Source organism: Panthera pardus, unplaced genomic scaffold (genome assembly GCF_024362965.1).
Source record: "Panthera pardus isolate Hobbes unplaced genomic scaffold, ASM2436296v1 HiC_scaffold_1, whole genome shotgun sequence".
In the NCBI taxonomy this organism is placed as follows: domain Eukaryota; kingdom Metazoa; phylum Chordata; class Mammalia; order Carnivora; family Felidae; genus Panthera; species Panthera pardus.
In genome coordinates this window covers 46557900-46579440 of record NW_026526654.1, presented here as the reverse complement: position 1 = coordinate 46579440, position 21541 = coordinate 46557900, and the positions used below count along the sequence as shown (strand labels likewise).

The window sequence follows — 21541 nt, the reverse complement described above, 5'->3', positions numbered from 1 at the left end:
ACAAGAATTTATATTTAAATTTACACTGTATTGGAATGAAAATATGTAAAATAAAATGGGGAGGAAAAAGTGAAGATTATAGAAGAATGGAAATTTATGATACTGTATTTTTAATGGACAAGTGTTATCCTATTACCAACTGTGCTGTATAACCATATTTGATCTATAAAATCAGTTACATTAAAAAAGAATTCATTTTACCAGATAGATACAAAAATTGCCTATAAAGTCCATAAAGTAAATTAAGTCTATCAAATCAATTTATCTATCCATCTATATCTATCTATCATCTCTATCTTCAGTAGAAAGAGAAGTAATATCATTACCACACTAGAACTGAAACAAAATTAAAAATTAATATTTAATTAATTCATAGAAATTCTTAAAAAATAAACATTTTTCTTAAAATACTTTCAATTTATAGGAAACTTACAAAAAAGTACAGATTTCTCATATTAAATACCTACCTGTTTTACGTTGTTAACATTTTACATTAGTATGATACCTATGTTAAATTAATGAACCAATACTGCTATATTATTATTTAGTCCATAATTTACTCTTATTTATTTTTATTTATTTATTTTTTACCTATTTAATAGCCCTTTCTCTGTTTCAGGATCTCATGCATGATACCATATTTCATTTAGTGTTATGTCTCCTTAGGCTCCTCTTGGCTGTGATAGTTTCTCAGACTTTCCTTGTTTTCGATAACTGTTTTGAAGACTTCTGGTTAAGCTTTTTGTAGAATGTGCCTCAACTGGGATTCATTTAATTATGATTACACTGGGATATGGATTTGGTCTCACCACATGATATCAAGGGTACATACTATCAACATGACTTCTCACTATTGATGTTAATTTTGATCACTTAGTAGGCGTAGTGGCCACTTTTGGGCAACCAACTGGAGCAATGGAAACCTGAATACAGTAAAAGGGCCCACAGTGACCCCCAGGGCTGAATACAAAGAGGCCCATCAGACAACCTACCTCAAAATATCCATAAGCCTTCGTTGACCAATGGGTTACTGATACCTGGACATACGTACCAAAAAAGGAAAAATCAATGTCTCCATACCTCCTCACCTTCCTCACTTTTCTACAGCCTGTCACCACTGCCTCCTGGCAGACAGTCTCTCCTTTGCTGTCCTGCCCCCTGCTCCCTTGCAGTGTGCTTCTATCTCCTTTATTCTGCTTAGGTGATTTTTTTCACCCCCCGAACTGCTGGTCTCCATCCAATTGGGTGACCCAACAACAGAAGTAGTGTTTGTCAGGTTTCTCCACTATAAAATTACTCTTGGATCTCCTTTTCTCTATTGTGCTTTCTGGAAGGAGGTCCTTATGAATGGTCACACTTAAAGAATGGGGAGTTGTGCTCTATTTCCTTGATGGCATATTAATTACATAAATGATGTGGAATTCTACATGAGAGGTTTGTATATTCTTGGTTATTTATTTACTTACTTAATAATACATATCATCAAATTCCTAAGATTTTTTGAGTGTTTCAAAAAAAAGCAGGAGAGTTAAGAGAATGTTGGTTTGTATCATTTTATTATTTTTAATAGGCTTACATATCTTTTTAACAGCTACCAAAAGCAATTGATTTTTACTGCACTTTAGACTTCTGCTACCATCAAATTATTTATTCCTTATTCTAATATGCTCAAATTACTGGCTCCCTGGTCTCCCTCTCACCTTTCATCTGGAAGAAAATCTTGGTTTTTCTCTAAAAACTTATAGCAAACCAGTTTTATAAAACAGAATGACAAGCTATGCCTAGAATATTCTATAATCTTAGAGCTTATTAATCAATAAACAACGTCTTTCCTGTATTCTAGTCATAAGAAAAGCACACTTTATGTTTTTTAACTAGTAAATATATCTCAGAGTTTAAGTGCTCACTGTTTGAGAAGTCAGGGAAATCTCTACGCAAGAACCCATGAAAGGGTAGTTTTAATAATAAAGGCCATCATTTTTTTCTAATTCTAACTACACATCTTTTACTTTAAAAAGTCCAGGGGTGCCTGGGTGGTTCGGTCAGTTAAACATCCAACTTTGGCTCAGGTCATGATCTCACAGTTCAGGAGTTAGAGCCCTGCATCCAGCTCTGTGCTGACAGCTCAGAGCCTGGAGCCTGCTTCGGATTCTGTGTCTCCCTCTCTTTCTGCCCCTCCCCTGCTCATGCTCTGTCTCTCTCAAAAATAAACATTAAAAAAAAAGTAATAAATAATATAGTCCAATGGGTATCGGAACTAAAAAAATTCAGTAGTTCTCATTTACCTAAGTTGTTTTAAATCCAATATTCTCAAATATCTATGATTTGGAAAGAACAAGGAATTATTTACTGAGAAATATCTTCACTTTTTCTGAACATACCTTTGACCCACATTCATACACAGGTGTTTAGCTTACTTGATTTTAACCAGAGAATATACTCCTTAATTTTTAGTATATCATAGCTTATAACTCTGTCTTTAATCCACTACATAGATTTTTTTTTCTACTTCTAGTACTTGCTGTAGGATTTAATCCAACTGAGGCTGTCACTCGATACTTAAGGAAATTTTGGTTGTGAGAAAAATGAAAAATAAAAAGGATCAACTCATAGTTATACAAGTTATCTAAACTTGTACTAGAAGTAACATAATTTGTCTACTGGTGTATCAAACATACCCCAAATATACTCATTTGGCTCTTCTAAAATTAAATACTTGAGGGTACCTTCAGGTGGAACATATAATTTTGAGTTCAGCATCAGTAATACCAATCTCTTTAAATTAAATGTACCCATAATCCAACTGAGTTTGATCCCTGAGTTTTAATATTTTATTGTTTGATACATGAAATTATTCGTAATTTGCGTGTCTGGGCAACATCATTTGAACTTGAATCAGCCAACAGAAGAAATAGCTCTATAATTCATTATTATATCCACCTTTAGCAAATCAGTGAAGATGTCTGAAGTACATCATATAGTGTTTTACGAATATTCAGATATCCAAGGATATGCTTCTCAGACTTCAATATTAGAAACCTGTGTTTATATTGAGTAAAATATTTGTTTTTATTTTAGATTATAACTGATTATGCTCCTTTCTTTGCCTTGGTGACTGAGAAGTTAAAACAAACTGGTGTATAATTTCTATGAATACAACAGAAACTTAAGACTCTTATGGTGCACATCATACCAAAGGTGGTGTGGATTTGAATTTGGATGCTCTTTTCAGGTCTTTTTTACTTGAATTTCAATGCCTTACACATCATAGATACTTAGGCATGATATTAAGACTAAAATTATAGTATTGTGCCTTCTGTAAATGACTTTTTATATTTGTTCTTCCTTTATTGTTCTACTTCAGTCAGAAAAATAGACGGGAGATTGAAAGGGATGACTATAAGAAAATATAACTTGTCACTGGACAGATTTTACAGCAACATTGCATAGAAGTACGTGCTCATAGAACTAGGCTCGATTGAAGTTATCTACAAAGTTGCTCCATCTTGGGATGCTGAAAGATTTTATGCACTAAGTTGGATGGTTGTGATGTGGAAATAAAAAAGGCTGCAGTTTTGACATTTTATTACCTGGCAATCTCCCCAGATTGAGAGTTCTACCCGTGAAGGCAGCCATACGCCCACTGCCTCTGTACTCCATGGCTTCTGAGTTGCCAGATGTTTTTTTTGTTTGTTTGTTTGTTTATTTGTTAACAGATAACTTTCTTTGGAACACTATCTTGGCTCTCAAAATACGCTTAATATGTTATTTTAGTCCTTTAATGCTATCATTATAGATCATTTCAGAGCTTTACGACTTTCATTTTCTGACTGTAAGTATTCATATTTTTCTTGAAATTTTCACATATAACAATCCATAATCATAATCAATATTTCTTAGCCTCAAAATAGTTACAAAGTAACTATGTAACTATAGTTACAATAGTAACAAACGATATGTTATCATATGAATGTACAGTTAACTCTCCAATACATGTCAAAACACTACCCTATACATTATTGATACCTTATTTCTCTCTCTTATGTATTTTACTTTGAAGTCATTTTAAGCCATTTTGTGACATGGCAAATTCAAATTAAATGCATACAAAAATGAGGTTTTTACTTGAGGTCCTGAATATATTTTCTGTAACTTAACTTGATAAATAAAATAATAATTTGTCAAAAAATGGTTAAATGTCCTATTATAGTAAAATTTCCCCTTTATCAGAAATTACAGCATGTAGTCCAAGAAAACACATAAAAATTATTAATGACATATATTTCTAAGTATTGTTTACTTTTTGCAGACACGGATGTATCAGAAATGAAAATGTCGTATGTTAAACAAAGTAATTTTTATAATTCTCACAAGAGAATTCTGCCATTACTAGTCCATATTTTCTTTATTGATATTTTATTCTGCACTATGCTCCCCCCTCAATGCTTCCCCCCCCTCCCCTAAATATTTCTTCAGAGAAGAAGAAAGATGGGGTGGGAAATAGATATCAGACTTGCATGAATGCCATTTAGTGGAATATTTTCTCTGGTGGAGGAATGTATGTGCTATGATGTGCCTAATGAAGCTCAAGTGCAGTCTAAAGGAGTCAGGAATCAAGGTATTCCTTTATTATGACGAGCATACCATCCACTTCTGGCTGAAATGTTTCCCCTGTGGGGTAACACCACCCGTTATCTGAGGTAGACAAAGCATTTAAAATTAAAGTGCTTAGAATTTTCATCATAAAATTTCCTGTCTCCAACATGAAGGAAAAATCTCTCCTGAATGAAAGTGGTAAACCAGACAAAATGGTAATTTCTGGAAGACTTCAGAAGGAGACAGTGACTGGAGTTGTTTTATTTGCTTGTTTTTGTTTGTTTATTGTTTTCAGTTGTTTTTTTTTTACACCACAATAGTATCTGCGCAAAGAATCAACTCTATCAAATTTTAAATGCAGAGCATTGAGAAATAGTCAAAACACAACTAAAGTAATATTTGAAAAGATGTGTATCGTTGAGAAACATATGTGAAGTTCGTGCTATATTTTCCCAACTGCACGACAAAACTGAATGTTATGAGAAGGACAGAGATGTGTGTAAAACATCCTGCAAATGTTAAATGTTAAACAGGTAGTGGTTCCTATAATTCTTCTTATTTACATAAAAATAAAAAAAAACAAAATTAGACTTAAATTTGCAGTTATGAAATTGTGAATGTCCAAGCTTGAGGATGATATTTTAAATGGTGCTATTATCAATCATAAATGGTTCTCCATTTGTAGCATCAATAAACTTTCCTCAGGTTATTCATGATTTTGTGTAAAACGAAATTAACTGTAAGAAAAAATTTTGTTTGATGGCAGTTCATACTTGGAAAATGGAAGGTGGCAATAACGTAAGTACATATAAGGAGCCTCTCTCTCATATTTATCAGTCAGAAGGTTGAATAACTTTAGATCTAGCAGAAAGCACATTGAAATGTCATTGGGAAAACTAGACCATGCTTTCACATCCATGTAATTATGTGGATCTGTCTCTAATAAGATATTTTCATTTTTGTATCTGACAGTAAGATTTGACTGTGTGGAATGGGATAAAATATGCTAAAATAATGAATGCAATATGTGATAAAAACATAATTAAAATATATAAGGCAGCAAAATTACAAGTATGTGACCTAAAAAAATGTAGCACTAAAAATGTATATAAAATGATACATATGAATTAGAATTCATATTATAATACTAAAGTATATAATAAATCAGATTCAAAATTAATAAATGTTGACAAAATGATTACTCCCTCCACAGTTCTGTCTTCAGCTTCATTTAAAAAAAAATTATTTGTTTTTGAGAGAGAGCACAAGGAAGGGAGGGGCAGAGAGAGAAAGAGAGAGAAACATGGAATCCGAAGCAGGCTCCAGGCTCTGAATTGTCAGTGCAGAGCCAAGGAGGGGCCATGAGATCATGACCTGAGCCAAAATTGGACACTTAACCGACTGACCGACCCAGACACCCCTCCAGCTTCACTTTTTATAATGGATTGCACAAAGGATTTGATGAAACTAATAAAAATACCTTTTATGAATAATCATAATTGAGCACTGACAATATGCTAAGAATTATGCTAACCTCATTTAATTTTATTTAATTACTCTTTAAAACAATCCTCTTACTTAGAAATTATTATTTTTCCTTTCCTATAGTTGACTAATATTAAGACTATAAATCTAAGTAATTTGATTTCTCTAGGTATGAAATGGGGGAACCCAAGGGATATAATAAAAATACTTGTGTAATAAGAAATAAGTACCTGCCAATTAGAATAAATGCCCAACAATTCAAATGACCACTGGGCTGCAACATCTCAGTGAGTTCTGGTTGAATATTAGTCTTGGAAGTCCAAAGAAAACCCCACATATTTCTGATGCTAAATTCTACATGATATCACTCAAATGTAACAGAATCAAGTGTACAGATATTTTGAGATTAGAGTAATGGTTAAATAATCCTGAGAAAATATAGTCAAATACAAGATTAATGCACAAAAAATACATAGCATGTACTCTTCATGCATGCTATAGTGGCATATGATTCATTTTCTGCCTTCCTAGCATCCAAAGCATAATGTAAGATCCAAAGGACATGTAAACAATTTTCCTGTACAATATCTAGTATGAAAAGGAAAATCTAAAAAAAATTATAAGATTGTGAGCAACAATAACATAAAATCCAAGAAGGTTTTTTTAAGAAGGCAAAGTTGATTATAAGATGAGACCTGAGAGATTTTCCTTACTTGGAGACCCAGAAAGCAAATGTGAGTTACAGGGCAGAAGAGACATAACCTTTCCTCTATCTCTAGTAAATATTAAGTTTCACAAAGCAATTTCTTTTTCAATCTGTCTATGAAATCCCATAGCATGAAGCCAGGATGCAGTTCAGTAATAACAATAACAGAACACTGTGAAATATTCAGAAAGTGTACATAATTTTCATTATTTATTTTAATACAAAAATTTTCCCTAAATTAGTTTATATTATTCATTGTTACACACACACACACACACACACACACACACACACACACACACGGGTTCTTGGGTTAATGAAAAGGGAGAAGTAAGATGGCAATATACAATTGATTTATTTTTATTTTTATAATTTTTCCTTTTTTTCTTAATGGATATATAGGTTATTTCAGCACCCTATGGAAATTATTAATTCAAAATTGTAATTGATTGGTAATAATAATAGATAAAGCCAGTCTTTAAAGGTTCAATTTATTAAATTGAGGAAAGAAATTTTCCATGTAGTAAAAGTTCTTACTTTAAGACTAATATTCTGCTAATGTGCTTGCATAATTCATGCCACTTGAATTAAACCAGTAATAAAAATGCAACGATAATTTACTTTTAATTACAACAAAAAACTCTGAAGGGAGTTTAGAATATTCAGTCCAAGCTGACTATATTGATGTATACTTTTTTAATATTAAAACAGAACATTAAACATCTCAGCTCCTGTGTGTGTATATTTATTTCGTTCAAATGTTTTGAAGTAAGCAGAAGTCATTTTAACATTTGTTAGCATGTACTAAGACATTAATTAACTTCAGTGGCACACAAACCTTTTTTTTTTTTTTTTTTTTTTTTTTTTTTATAAGGAAGTTAACTCTTCAGTATGATGAAAGGCTTGCCATTTGGCAGTTTAATTTTCTACCTCTCTTCTTAATACCACTGCTAGATGGACAGCTTCCTTTATTTAAACCGTGTCCTTATCAGTTCTCTACAGGACCTGACACACTTAGCTAGTAACCCTGCAATCCCATCTCTCACATTTGTTAGAACTCTATTTCCTTATGCATCAATGAACACAGTATATTTTCAAGTATGTCCAGATAGTAGGGACTATGTAAAAGATAAACCAGAAGGAAATTTCTATCAACCTGAAAGCAACTTTAAAACACAGTGAACTCCAGAGCATTCTTTTCAAATATATTACATTTCCTCTTTCATTTTCACAATGTGATCATCAATTTTTGGCTAGAACTGAAATATGTGTGTGTACACATATCTATATATATTTTTATTTATATATACAATCAATATAATGGTCTTCAAAATTTGCTTTATACCCGTCTCTAATGAAGAAATATTAGACTGTGTATATCAAAAGTATGTTTAGACGAAACGAAGACAACAAAGGTTATTTTAAACCCTAAACTCAAACTCTATACTTGAGTGTCTTATGGTTTGTTTCCCTCTCTCTATTTTTTTTGTCCCTCTATGTTCATCATTTTTGTTTCTTAAGTAGCACATATGAGTGAAATCATATGGTATTTGCCTTTCTCTGACTTATTTCACTTGGCATAATGCATTCTAGCTTGATGAGGTCCCAGTAGTTCACTTTTGCTTTTGCATCCAGTCTACATTTATATTTTGTCTTCTGGACCCTAGTGTGACCTGATTCATGCATTGTGCTTACATATTATTAGCTGAATTTTAGTTTGATTTTAAAAACCTGATATGCAATCTTATAATTATATGTCCTTTGGATTGCAACTAAGAATTCAAACTTTAAATGTAAGGCAGAATTGTTAAAGGGCACCATTTTATAATATACACTGTTGCTTAAATGGGCCTTTGTTCTCTGAAGAGCTAAGATCATACTCAGATTTCTTGCTTAAAGCCATAAAGAAAATCCAATGAAAAGTTTTAAAAAGAAGAAATTTTGAAACACTTTAAACACCCAATTAAGAATTTTGGAAATTGATATGAACCACATATTAGATATACAATTATTTCTAACACCAGTGTAAATTTTCATTTCCTTTTTATTCTTGAGCTATGAAAATGTGTGAAAAAAAAATTGACCTAATGGTGCCTTTTAAGTAAAGCTTATTTTGATACTGTAATAGACATTGTTTTTATCACTGTATCTTAATCCTTCAGACTTCTAAACATGTACAATTTTGTAAACACAAAGACCTTATTGATTTTCTTTATCCTATCTTACATATTGTTAGTATTAACCTTTTTATTATTATATATTGTTCCTTTAAAAATATCCATACTCCCTTTGAGCTATTTATTACCATCACTGCAGTCACCCTGGGTACCCAAGTCATTGTCCCTAGTAACCAGAAAAAAAAACACAAAACTGTAAATACTGCCTTAGTTCTTACTGAATCTCTACCATGCCCCTGGTCTCATTTCTTCTTATTCTAATTTGTTACAGTAGGAGAAAAGAGGGGTAGACAGGGAGGGTGTCTCCCACGTCTTACTATGTACAAATTTTACTACCTGAAATTCCTTAAGGGATAATTTCTCATTCTTTGAATCAAAGATTATTAAACCCTATAATCATTGAAGTTTATCTTAGTCAAAAGTCTATTTCAAGCCAAGTCATCCTTTCATTCTTTTCCTTAATATCTAAGCTAATGAAATAAATTAAGCACATAGGGTTCTTTCAAACCTTACAGAATTTCCAGATCTCATGGAAATTTTTATCTGTTTAAATCATTTTAAAGCGATCTTATGTACCTGTATTGAATACCTTATTTCTACAGCTGATAGTTAGCTATCAGTTCTTGACATAGTGGATCCTCCTTAATTTCTCCAAAGCCTCTCAAACCTCAAGTTAAGAAAACATTACCAAATAGCTGCCCGATATCTTTACTGCTTACTCATTTTTTCCCTCTTCGATGAGGCATTTATTTTTATCCTCCTATCAAGAAAACTCTCAGAGACCAGCTAGCACACTACATAAGTGGACACATAGACAGGTACCTTCTATTATTCCCTTCCTGTCATTTGCTCACTTGATCTCTTCTATTATTATATTTTGTTATATATCTATTATAGATAGATAGGTAGATAGATTGATATAACAAAAGACAAAGTATTTTATGTTATGCCTAAAATTCTCCCAATATCAGCTTGTAAATCATTTGCTCATCTAACATTTCTATAAACTAACAATTAGAAATTTATGAACTACCAGTGAGCATGGATGTTGGAGAAAAAACCAAAGTGACAGTGGCACGTGAAAGGCCACTTTGTATCCTGTCTGTCCTCTATAAAGCAGAGCAAAATCTGGGTCGTTACATTCAGCAGGGAGCTTTGAAACACCTTCCAACTTTGTGCTGCATGATGATGAGTGTCTTTTGACCTAGTTTTGAACAAGAGAAATGCAAGGTTGCCAGGCCATAGAGGCTGTAAGGATTGGATTTATGCTTTTCTGTTGCTAGAAAGATCCCTAAAATGGAAGCTTCATGATTCTTCTCTTTCAAGGAAACCCTAATGTGGTTATGTTTGCCATCTCTTGGCTGAGAGGCCAAAGATCCTTTCTGCTACTATTTCAGGCTATAAGCAGATTGAAAACAATTAAGATGGTCTTAATGGCCCTTCAGCTTGACGAGGATATAAACAGGCTCCTTTCTAAACTTTAGGCCTTTGGTCTCCCTTTCCTTAGAGAATTTACTCCAGAAAACTTGCAATTATAAATTCTTTCTCTATCCCTTTGAGATGTTAATAATTTGAAAAGCCTTTTTGCCAGTTTTACAATCCAGGAATCTTGCTCTCAAGGATCCGGAAGCATTCTGTTTGAAATGCCAACTTCAAGGATGATAGCATCCTTATTTCTCAGTTCTTTGTGGGAGAGTAGAAGTGTACTTTGAGTGAGTGCCTTGCTCTAAGTTTTAAAATTACATCATATCACAAAGGAAAAGTTTACTTTTACATCTGCAACCGCAGATGGCCTGTGTTCTCTCTCATTCTAGCATTTAAAAATGTTCTCTCCTTCCCCTTAAATACTGAATTCTGCCTCTCTTCCCTATTGCAACAGCCTTGTTGACTCCTTTAACTTTGCCCAGTGTAATATTTACTTTGACATAATAGAATTTAAAAATAACTGAGGCTGGGAAATGTCCATATCTGTCCATCACATTGCTACTTTGAGATACAGCACCCAGAGCAGAAGCATTTTTCTTTTTCAAAAAGGCTTCATTTACTGATTGTTATATTAGCAAACTCCTCTGGATGAGAAGCCAAATCCTCCAGGAACACAGATTCCCAATAGTTTTATAGACTTTTTGTTCTAGTGGCCAATCTTCACCAAGTCATCTTACTTTCCCTGTAACCTGAAATACTACAAAAACACAGCTCCTTACACTGGGGTCCTCTGATTTGATAATCAGGTGCTAGCCTACCTTTTTTTGTCTTATTAAATACCAGGATTGAGAGTTCAGGCAAAATGAACCACCTGCCATTTCTAAAAAAAAAAAAAAATATTACATCAATTCATTCTATCTGCCTTTGCTTCTATACCAAGATTTTATTATAATGTCTCCCCTTACCACACTAATCTTGGAAATTATTAAAATGTTTTAAATGAATATGAGCCCTGATAATGCCTGGAGAGGCAGGTTTTATGTCTTCAACTCTCTTTTAATGTATCACCTTATACCGTATTCATTCCCTCATTTAACTTCTCCACTTGGACTGTGAGCTTCTGTAAGACAAAGGCATGGCTGATTCATTGGTTTATTCTCCAGAGATACAGCTGATACTTGCACCTTTGAAACATTCATCAACTGTTTGCTAATTGGCAAACTTATCTGAATGTGGTAAACATAACATGGTGCAAAGGCCATTAGGAAACATCAACATAGTAGATCAGGAAGAAAATGCTTCAAAAATTAGTCACTTTCATAACTCTAAATATCTTCATTGTCCCTTTCAACTACATTTGTCAAATCCACATTAAATGTTCTGTGAAGATTTTAATTTTAAAATAATATATTACAAGGAGAAAAGAGTTCTTTCAACCCATACTTTCCAAAAGGAAAACAAATGAGAATCTATTTCTTTGCCTAATGCTCTAAGTATGGATACCAACAAATTTTTATTTGAGAATTAATAACCTCTCCCCAGCTCATCCATTGACTATTTTTATAAACTTATTAAATCCTTTGTGGAAGGGAATAGGATATATGTATACATATATACATTTTTGATTTCACGACAAATGAACAAGTAGTCTGATTTTTCTGTTAGATAATCTTTCAACTAAAAAAAAAAAATACAAACTAAGCACATTTTTAAGCTTTAAATCCTATACCAAAATTCTAAAACTCACAAGACAGCAACATAAAGCTATAATTCTTTTTACTGTACCTGTATATGCAAACTGGACAAGGTCCCAGAGGGCATTGGGGTCTATGCCTTCCATCTTGATCTCCTCTTGCTTGGCTTCACAAACATCACTTGTAAACATGGCAGCAAAATAGTCGGAGACTGAGCTCAGGACAAGCCTGAAAGAGTCATAGGATCTAATTTAGGTCACAGATGTAAAGCAGCAAAATGCTAAGTACTAATAAGAATGCAGTACAGACTCTATTTATCTACCTATATAACATCTATGTATCTCTGTATCATCAATCTATTTACTGCCTTACAGATTGTACTTTTCAAAACTAAATTAGGATCTTTTGTTCCACCTTTGGTCACAGAACATTCTCCTACATTTTCGTCCATCATTTTAAACCATTTTTTTTTCTTTCTCACATTTAGTTCTTTGACCCTTTTAGATAGGAATCCAATTTTATTTCTGTCTACATACTCACCTACTTTTTACCATGCTATCTACTAAAGACTTTGATTTGCCCTTACTGAATTAATGGTGCCATGTATATTAAAAATTTGAGTCCTGAATGTGTAGTTATCTGTGTCAGAGATTTCTATTGTTTTTGCTTATTTGCCTGTTCTTGTGGTAATATAGTATTCTTTTTAATACTATGATTCTAAATATGCCTTTATAACCAAATGAGGAAAATCCTCTGTCTTTATTTTTATTTAACTATTAGTGAAGTTTTATTCTTCATGTAAAGTTTAATGGAATTTTGTTAAGCTTTTCAAATAAGTTAAATGGAATTTTAATTAAAAATGCACTGGGGGCACCTGGGTGGCTTAGTTGGTTGAGTGACCTACTTGGTTTCAACTCAGGTCATGATCTCATGGTTTCGTGGGTTTGGGCCCAACGTCAGGCTCTGTCCTGGCAGCTCAGAGCCTGTTTGGGATTTCCTTTCTCCCTCTCTCTGCCCCTCCCTCATTCATGCTGTCTCTCTCTCAAAATAAATAAATAAACTTAAAAAAATGCACTGAATTTCTGATTTTATTTATGGGGATCACTGGCATATTTATAATTTAAAGTTATCCAACACAAAAGTATAAAATATCTCTCCATGTAGTCAGGATATCTTGTCTGCTTTCTATTCAGATTTTAAAATTTTCCCTAAAATTGTCTTGTATATTCTTGGTTGCTTTCTTCATACTTTATAGTTTTGTTGGCCTTATGTGTCATAACTTAAGACAAATTCTATTATTTGTTGGTTTTTGTTGGTTTAAAATCCATTAGTTGAAATTGTCATAAATCCATCTTTTATCTGGCACATTTACTGAATTATCTTACTAGTTCTTTTGACTCTGCCACTTTTTTTTTTCTAGTTGATGATTATAACACCTGTGAATAATCTCATTTTGACCCATTCTTGTTTATTTTCTATAACACTTTTTCTTTTGCTTTTCTTAAAACGTCCTCCAGGACCTCCAGTGCTCCAGTGGTGTGTTGAACATACACTCTGCCAGGGGAGAAAATTTGTGTATTTCTCTATCCTAAAAGGAACACATCTAAAGATTCTCCTTTTAGTGAGACAGTTGTTGAATGGATTGGTATATAATTTTTATCACGTCAGAAAGACCCCTTTAATTTCTAGCTTTGCTAGCCACTTTTGTAATTTATATGGGTGTTAAAATTCATAAAGCTCCTTTTATCTTAATCACAATTATCTTTAGGGTTTTTTATTTATAGTCACAAGAAAAATTAACCTATAAAATTTTATTTTGTGGTATTTTCTTATCTGATTTTTGAATTAATATTATATAACCCCATAAAATGAGGTGGCATCTTCAAGTCTTTTAAATTTTATATAATGATTTATAGAAGAAAGCAATTAATTTTTGTTTTAAGATGTTCTAGAACTTACCCTAAAAATTTCTTGGTTTGACTATTTTGAGAAATGGTGACATGATCTCATTTCAATTATTTAATAAGCGGCATGGCTTATTTTTGTGCTCTATTTCTTCAACATCAACTTTTGCATTGAACATTTTTAAAAATTTACCCATCTTATCTAGATTCTCAGATTAATAATGTATATTAACATGTAAAAAAATTATGCTTGGCTTTAGGATGCCTGGGTGGCTCAGTTAGTTAAGCTCTTGGTTTAGGCTCAGGTCATGATCTCAGGATTCATGAGTTCAAGCCCCACATGACTGCTGCTAGTGCAGAGCCTGCTTGGGATTCTTCTTCTTTCCTTCTCTCTCTGCTCCTTCCCCTCTCACTCTCTCTCCCTCTCTCAAAATAAATAAATGAACTTTAAAAAGTAATATTAAAAGTTTAAAAAGTATATATTTTAATGTATTTGTTCATTTGGATTAATCTTTTTGATGATTTTTTAAAAAATTTCATTCATTAATATTTTAATTGGATCTTTTTGTTGTGTATACATGTATGTATTTTTTTAAAAATGGTTTTTCTTGAGTAGGTATCAGAATTTATTTTTTCTGTAAAGAGTCAGATATCAAGTATTTTAGGCATTGGGATATACACACACACACACACACACACACACACACATATATATATATATATATATATACACACACACACACACACACATATATATATATATGTGCATATATAAATATATTTCCCTTTTCAAAAATGTTCATTTCATTAAAATACAAGAATGAATTTTAGCTCATGATCCATTCAAAAGAATCTGTACACCAGATTTGGCCCCTGAACAGAAGTTGGCTGACTCAGCCTAGAGATTGAAATTTTGATTTTTAGGGGCGCCTGGGTGGCTCAGTCGGTTAAGCGTCCAACTTCAGCTCAGGTCACGGTCTCGCAGTCCGTGAGTTCGAGCCCCGCGTCGGGCTCTGGGCTGATGGCTCAGAGCCTGGGGCCTGCTTCCGATTCTGTGTCTCCCTCTCTCTCTGCCCCTCCCCCGTTCATGCTCTGTCTCTCTCTGTCTCAAAAATAAATAAACGTCAAAAAAAATTAAAAAAAAAAAAGAAATTTTGATTTTTAACTAATAATAGTATCATCAAATAAAATGATACTACTTTATGAATATTGTAAAAGCCTTACAACAGCATAATTCTACTTACCCAATCCTGGGCAATCAAAAATAAAGAAATTTATATATTTATTTATTTATTTATTCATTCATGCATTTGTTTGTTTATTTATTTATTTATTTATATTTTGAGAGAGAGAGACAGAGAGAGAGAGAGAGAGAGCTCCTGCACACACACACACACACACACACACACACACACACGTGAGCAGGGTGAGGGGCAGAGAAAGAGGGAGAGAGGGAATTAAGCAGGCTCCATGCCAAGAGCAGAGCCTGACTTGGGGCTCCATCTCACACCCAGAGATCATGACCTGAACAGAAATTGATTCCAATGCTTTACCAATTGAGTCACTCAGTCACACCAAGAATTTTTTAAAAGAAGAATGTATATGTGAAGGTAAATAAAAAAATATTTTATATTTATCCCTTTCTTCATCTTTTCTGGGCTCTATTCATTTCTGAAGAAGTAGACTTCCATCTGGTATCAATACCGTTTAACTGGAAGAACTTTCTTTAGTATTTATTGTACTGCAGGTCTGATAGTAATAAATTCTATCAGTTTTCATTGATCAAAAAAGGTCTTCATTTTGGTGTATTGAAAATATCTTGGGGAACCTGGATTGCTCAGTCAGTTAAGAGTCCGACCCTTGGTTTCAGCCACGTCATGATCTCACAGTTCATGGGATAGAACCTTGCATTGAGCTCTGTGCTGGGAGTGTGGAGCCTGCTTTGGGATTCTCTGTCTCTCCCTCTCTCTCTGTCCTTCTTCCACTCGTTCTTTCTCATTCTCTCAAAGTAAATAAATAAACTTAAAAAAAAGAATATCATACAAAAGTTTTTTCATTTGATATAGAATTCTAGCATTTGGGGCTAGAAAAATAATAATCTGTTATGATACAAGGTCTAATGTTTATAATAGAAAATCAGCTTTCATTCTTATAATTGTTTTCCTGTTGTACTATGTCCATTATCTCTAATTGTTTTTACTTTCTTCCCCCTCTTTATCTTAGGATTTTAATAGTTTGACTGCTATGATATGCCTCGATGTGGTTACTTGGTATTTACTCTGATTATGGTTTTCTGAGCATCCTGGAGCAGTGAATGGGCCTCTTGACAAATTTTAAAAGTTATCTGCAGGGTGCCTGGGTAGCTCAGTTAGTTAAGCATCCAAATGTTGGTTTCAGCTCAAGTCATGATCTGATGGTTCATGATTCAAGCCCCACATCACTCTCTGCACTGACAGTGTGTGGAGCCTGCTTGAGATTCTCTCTCTCTGCCCTCCCCAACTCACATGCCCTCTCTCAAAATTTTCTGGTGATTTATTTGCATTTTAATGGGAGTGAATATTTTTCACATGCTGTAAAATCCAAAGTAGAAATATAAATTTAAAAAATATTGAGCACAAATTTTGACAAAATATTCTGTTTCCAAAGAAATATAAAACTGTAAAAAAATACATTGTGCGTAAGAGTTATGATTTTCACAGTTGTTTAAATTAGAAATGCTGAAACTTCTTTTTGTTTTAAATATATTAGAGGAAATTACTACATTCTTGAAGATCATCAGAGAAAGTTTACTCCTTGATGGAAAAGGAGATGAAAATACGGAAATGCAGAAGAGAAAAATAAATCCTATGATGCTGGATTGAAATTGGATATATCATTGTAAATTTATAGTTCTTAATAAAAAAATAGAAATACTGTGTGCATATGTGTGTACAGGTGTATGTAAATTAAGAGATGTGTGTGTACATGTGTACCCTTGGGTAAAAAACTGACCACAGACAGTGCTGAACCAGGGAAAGCACAAGGGGATTCTGGAACATCATTCTTTTTTTTTTCAGAAAGTGAGGAAATGCTTACAAAGTGATGTGGGATATGTCAAAAGAACCAAAGGTGGTGCTTACATCTGTAAGCTGAACAACAGTGAACTTTGGATGCACTTTTCTTTCTAAGAATGTTGTCAGGGAAAAGAGAGGAAGAAACGTCAATACGGGGCATTGTGATCTTAACATTTTCATTTTTTAAATCAGGAGAAAGTTTTAAAATTATTTATTTTTTAATTTGATCTGTTCATATCTTATTTCTAAGTAAGTGAAAGGCATGGTGAAAGGTAACTTTAACAATGAAAGACATTCCTTCTTTTAAGTGAAAACAGTCATTTAATATATACTTTATGCATTTAAAGACTACTTTATGGGATCCATGATTTTAACTATCCTATTAATATTAATGCCTAGGGTAGAAACGTGTTCAAAATATTTAAAGTTATCAATTTGTTATAAATTTAATTGATCCATTAGTAACTAACATGTCTTTTCTTTATATTCTAAAAGTCTGAAAAAATAGTAAAGACACAGATATCTTCAAATATTTATCTCATGCCAATTATATACATCAGTGTCAAATCAAAGGAACTTAACAGTCTATACTATAAAAATAAACTGCCATAAACCAGAGATATGTATATCTTTCCTAGAGCACAAGAATATTAATATAAAGTTAACTGGTTTAATCTTACACATAGAAAGCCTTTATTTATAACAGGGTCACATCCATATAGAGGAAAATATGTGACCTGTGGAATTCGATTTTAATTACATGAAATCTTCTCAATCAACTATAATGTACAAAATATGTTACATCTTTAATTCAGTAAGAGAAGTGCAAACAAGTTTATACTGCATTTAGATTTAGTGACACATGAGATGTGAATTAGATTTTGGAAGAGGGATTTAATGCATAACAGAAAATAATATATTTATACATACATACATAACTTCTATTAATGCAAGGGAAGCAAGAGTAGAAAATACATAAACGGAAATGCATGCAGCCATTCTCGAAAATCTTTCATTGAGGTCATCACAAATTTATTTCCTTCCAAATCTATTACTTGTCTAGTCCTACTTCAATTTATTGGTGGTGTTTAACATTGTTGACCTCCCGCTCTTCTTTAAATCCCCTTTTTGGCTAAGGCAGTACAGACTTTCTTATCTCAGCTTACTTCTGATTCTTTGACTTCTTTCTCTTCTTCCTTCTTGACCCTCTCATTGCCCTAGGTGTTTTTTATTTTCCTCAGAATTTTCTCTAAATTTTTGACTTAACACTGACTGTTAAGTGAGTCATCCTCTTCAGAATCATCCTCTAGCATAGCCTTTATTATTACTGTTATGTTGGTTTTAAATCTTGCCTTGCATCTCAAATGCCTAGAGAAACTGCTCACCCACCAGATATCACAGTATTTCAGATGCTCTAAACCAAACTCAGAGTATTCCCTGTGAGATTTCTGTATTCATTTTTATTTCTCTGTTACTGATTGGCATACCACCAATATATTGAACTTTCAGAGTATATATTACAAAGTCATTATTTACATCTCCTCTTTTATTGCCTATATCAAATATGACACAAAATCCATATTCTCTTTTGTATTGGACTTTGAGGTTGCTCTACCCAGACCCCCTTTATCTGTCACAACTATGCCCTCCAGTGCCAGTGGTATTATCATCTAACTGCTATCCCATCTCTAGAATCACACTTGGTGGAACAGGAGCTGCCTCCCTGGGATTTTATGTGTTCAGTTCTTCCTACCTCATCCCCTGACCCTCACAACCCCTCCTTCAACCTGTGGGTGGGCCCGATGGCAATGAATAATAGAAGCAGAGTGTAAAATGTTGTATTTTTCCTCAAAGTGTGACTAACTCTGCAGCAAGTCATGTGCCAGAGCTTCTTGGGAATTAAAGATAAAACAAGGCTTCAGCTGAGACTACATCTTTGATTTGCTCCTTCCTCTGCCCTATCCTTTTCCCTTTCTTCTGAGGATGCTCTTTAAATAAACCTGCCTACCTGAATTCCAGTCTCCAGCTCTACTTCCAGGACACCTTACTTAGGACACATATCTCCAAAATATTTCTCAGTTAATCTCTTTCTCTATATTTATACAGTACTCATTTCATGCCTGGATTAACTTCAACAGCTTCCTAGATCATTAACTAGTTTTGGCTGTCCCCATTTTCTGTGTTTTCTAAAGTGGTCCCATTTTTAGAACTATCTTTGTAAATTATGACAGTTGTCAATATATTGTTTCTACAGAACTACCTGGGTTTGAATTCTACTTCTACGTCTTGTTAAATGCATAACTTGGATGAATGTCTTAATTTCTCCATTTCTCCATTTTCTATTCTGTAACAAAAAGGTGGGTGAAATAAAGATTTCTTTCCATTTCAGGACAAAATGGGTTAGTATATTCAAAGTACTTCCAACATGGCCTTGCACATAAGCAGCACAGTGAATGTTAACTAGCATTAGGCCTATTATTATTATTATTATTATTATTATTGACTTAATTATGTTATACCGCTCTTCAGGAACCTACATGAGCTCCTAATTATGTACATCATTTGAATTTAAATTTCTCTCCTGGTTTTCAAAATCTGTCATAATCATTTTTGCCCCATTTTACAGCTTAATTCCCCAGTATTTCCAATACAAATGGTTCCACTTCGCTAAGCCAGTATCTCACAATTTCCTCAAATTCTTTACTTCTCTATTTTTCCATATTATTATCATAATCTAAAATAGCATACTTGTTCTTTTCCACTAGGCTGACCTCAAACAGAATTTTTCAGAAAAACTGCTCATTTCCTTATTTGATTATCTCTGCATTTGGAATCAAAACCATATATTTCCATTTGCAGTTAAGAAATATATGATAACTATTATAACTTTCTTAATTGTCATAGGGGTTATTCTTTCCTCCTCAAAATTAGTGTAAACTTCACACGGAAAATGTCATATTTTATAACCCTTTTATATCACCAAAAGGGAATACACCAAGGCATACATGTTTGATATACATTTTTTTTTTCATGCAACGAAAGATGCTTCATGTATTGCAGAATATCAGTAGTACACATAAAGAGGACATTAAAATGATTCCTAAATGATGGGTAAAAAAAAAGTAAGACAAAACTTTTTCAGCTTCTCTTATCTCTCCCTCTCCCAGTTTTATTGATATATTATTGACATATAACATGGGTTTGTAGTATAGATTATGATGATTTGATACATATATCATATATATATATATATATATATATATATATATATATATATATATATAGTAAAGGGATTACCACAATATATTTATAATTGTTGCATTTTGTGATGAATTGACTCCTTTATTATTATGTATGGTCATCTTTGTTTCTTGCCACCATTATGCTTTAAAGACTATGTTGTCTGATAAAAGGATAGCTATACTTGCTCTCTTTTTGTTTCCATTTTCTCAGAATATCTTTTTCCATTCCTTCATTTTTGAGACTATGTGTGACCTTGAAGCTGAAGTGAGTCTCTTGTAGGCAGCATATAGTTAGGTGTTATTTTTTAATCCATTCATTCACTGTATACCTTTTGATTTCACAATTTAATCCTATTTTATTTAGAACATTTATTGATAGGTAAGAATTTACAATGCCATCTAGTTATTTTCTGGCTGTTTTGCATTCCTTTGTTCCTTTTTTCCTCTTTTGCTATCTTTCTTTGTGAATTAGTAATTTCTCATGTCATGCTTTGATTCCCTTTTTTTCTTTTGTGTATTTACTTTAAGTTTTTGTGCTGCGGTTACCAAGAGGCTTACATAAAACAGCCTATAAATGGAACAGTCTATTTTAAGGTGATAACAACTTAACTTCAATCACATACAAAAATTACTTTTTTACTCCCTCCATATTTGGTTTTGATTTCACAATTTACCTCTTTATGTACTGTGTACTTTACATACTTTATATACTGTGTAATCATTAACTAATGATTACAGTAATAAGTACTTTTAACACCTTTGTCTTCTTTTTTTGTCTTCTAATCACTTTATTAGAGTTAAGTGATAAACACATCATGACATTACAGTTTTAGATTACTCTGAATTTGACTATAGCTTTAGCTTTACTAGTATGTATTATACTTTCAAGTTTTCATGTTTCTAATTAGAATCCTTTCATTTCAGCTTGAAGAACTCATTTCAGCATTTCTTGTAAGGCAAGTCTAGTAGTGATGTACTTTCTCAGCTCATGATTCCCTTGTGGCCTTGCATTGTTGTCTATGCATTCAAGGAAGGTGGTGTGGCTCTTCCAATCTTCACAGACTGGCTTGGGCAGGCAAAAACCTTCACCAGTCTGCCTATCCAGAGATCCTGGGTTGGCCATCTGGTGGTATCTGTTTACAGGCTTCATTCTGAAGTCCTTGAGTGGGCATATCTAGTTTCTGGGTGAGCAGGTGAGTGGGCCTGACATTGGGTATGCAAGGGTCTAGCCTAGTGCTTGAGTATCCAGGGGTAGGCCT

The 21541-nt window shown here is 33.1% G+C and overlaps 1 protein-coding gene across 2 annotated transcripts in view; it reads right to left on the bottom strand.

The window, feature by feature from the left end:
• KLHL1 (kelch like family member 1) overlaps positions 1–21541 on the bottom strand; it is a 362245-nt gene that overhangs the window by 215046 nt on the left and 125658 nt on the right. For both annotated transcript variants that reach the window (XM_019415576.2, XM_019415577.2), the window contains exon 3: positions 12175–12311. In XM_019415576.2, the coding sequence (XP_019271121.1) occupies positions 12175–12311 (137 nt within the window). The remainder of the gene's footprint in view (positions 1–12174; positions 12312–21541) is intronic.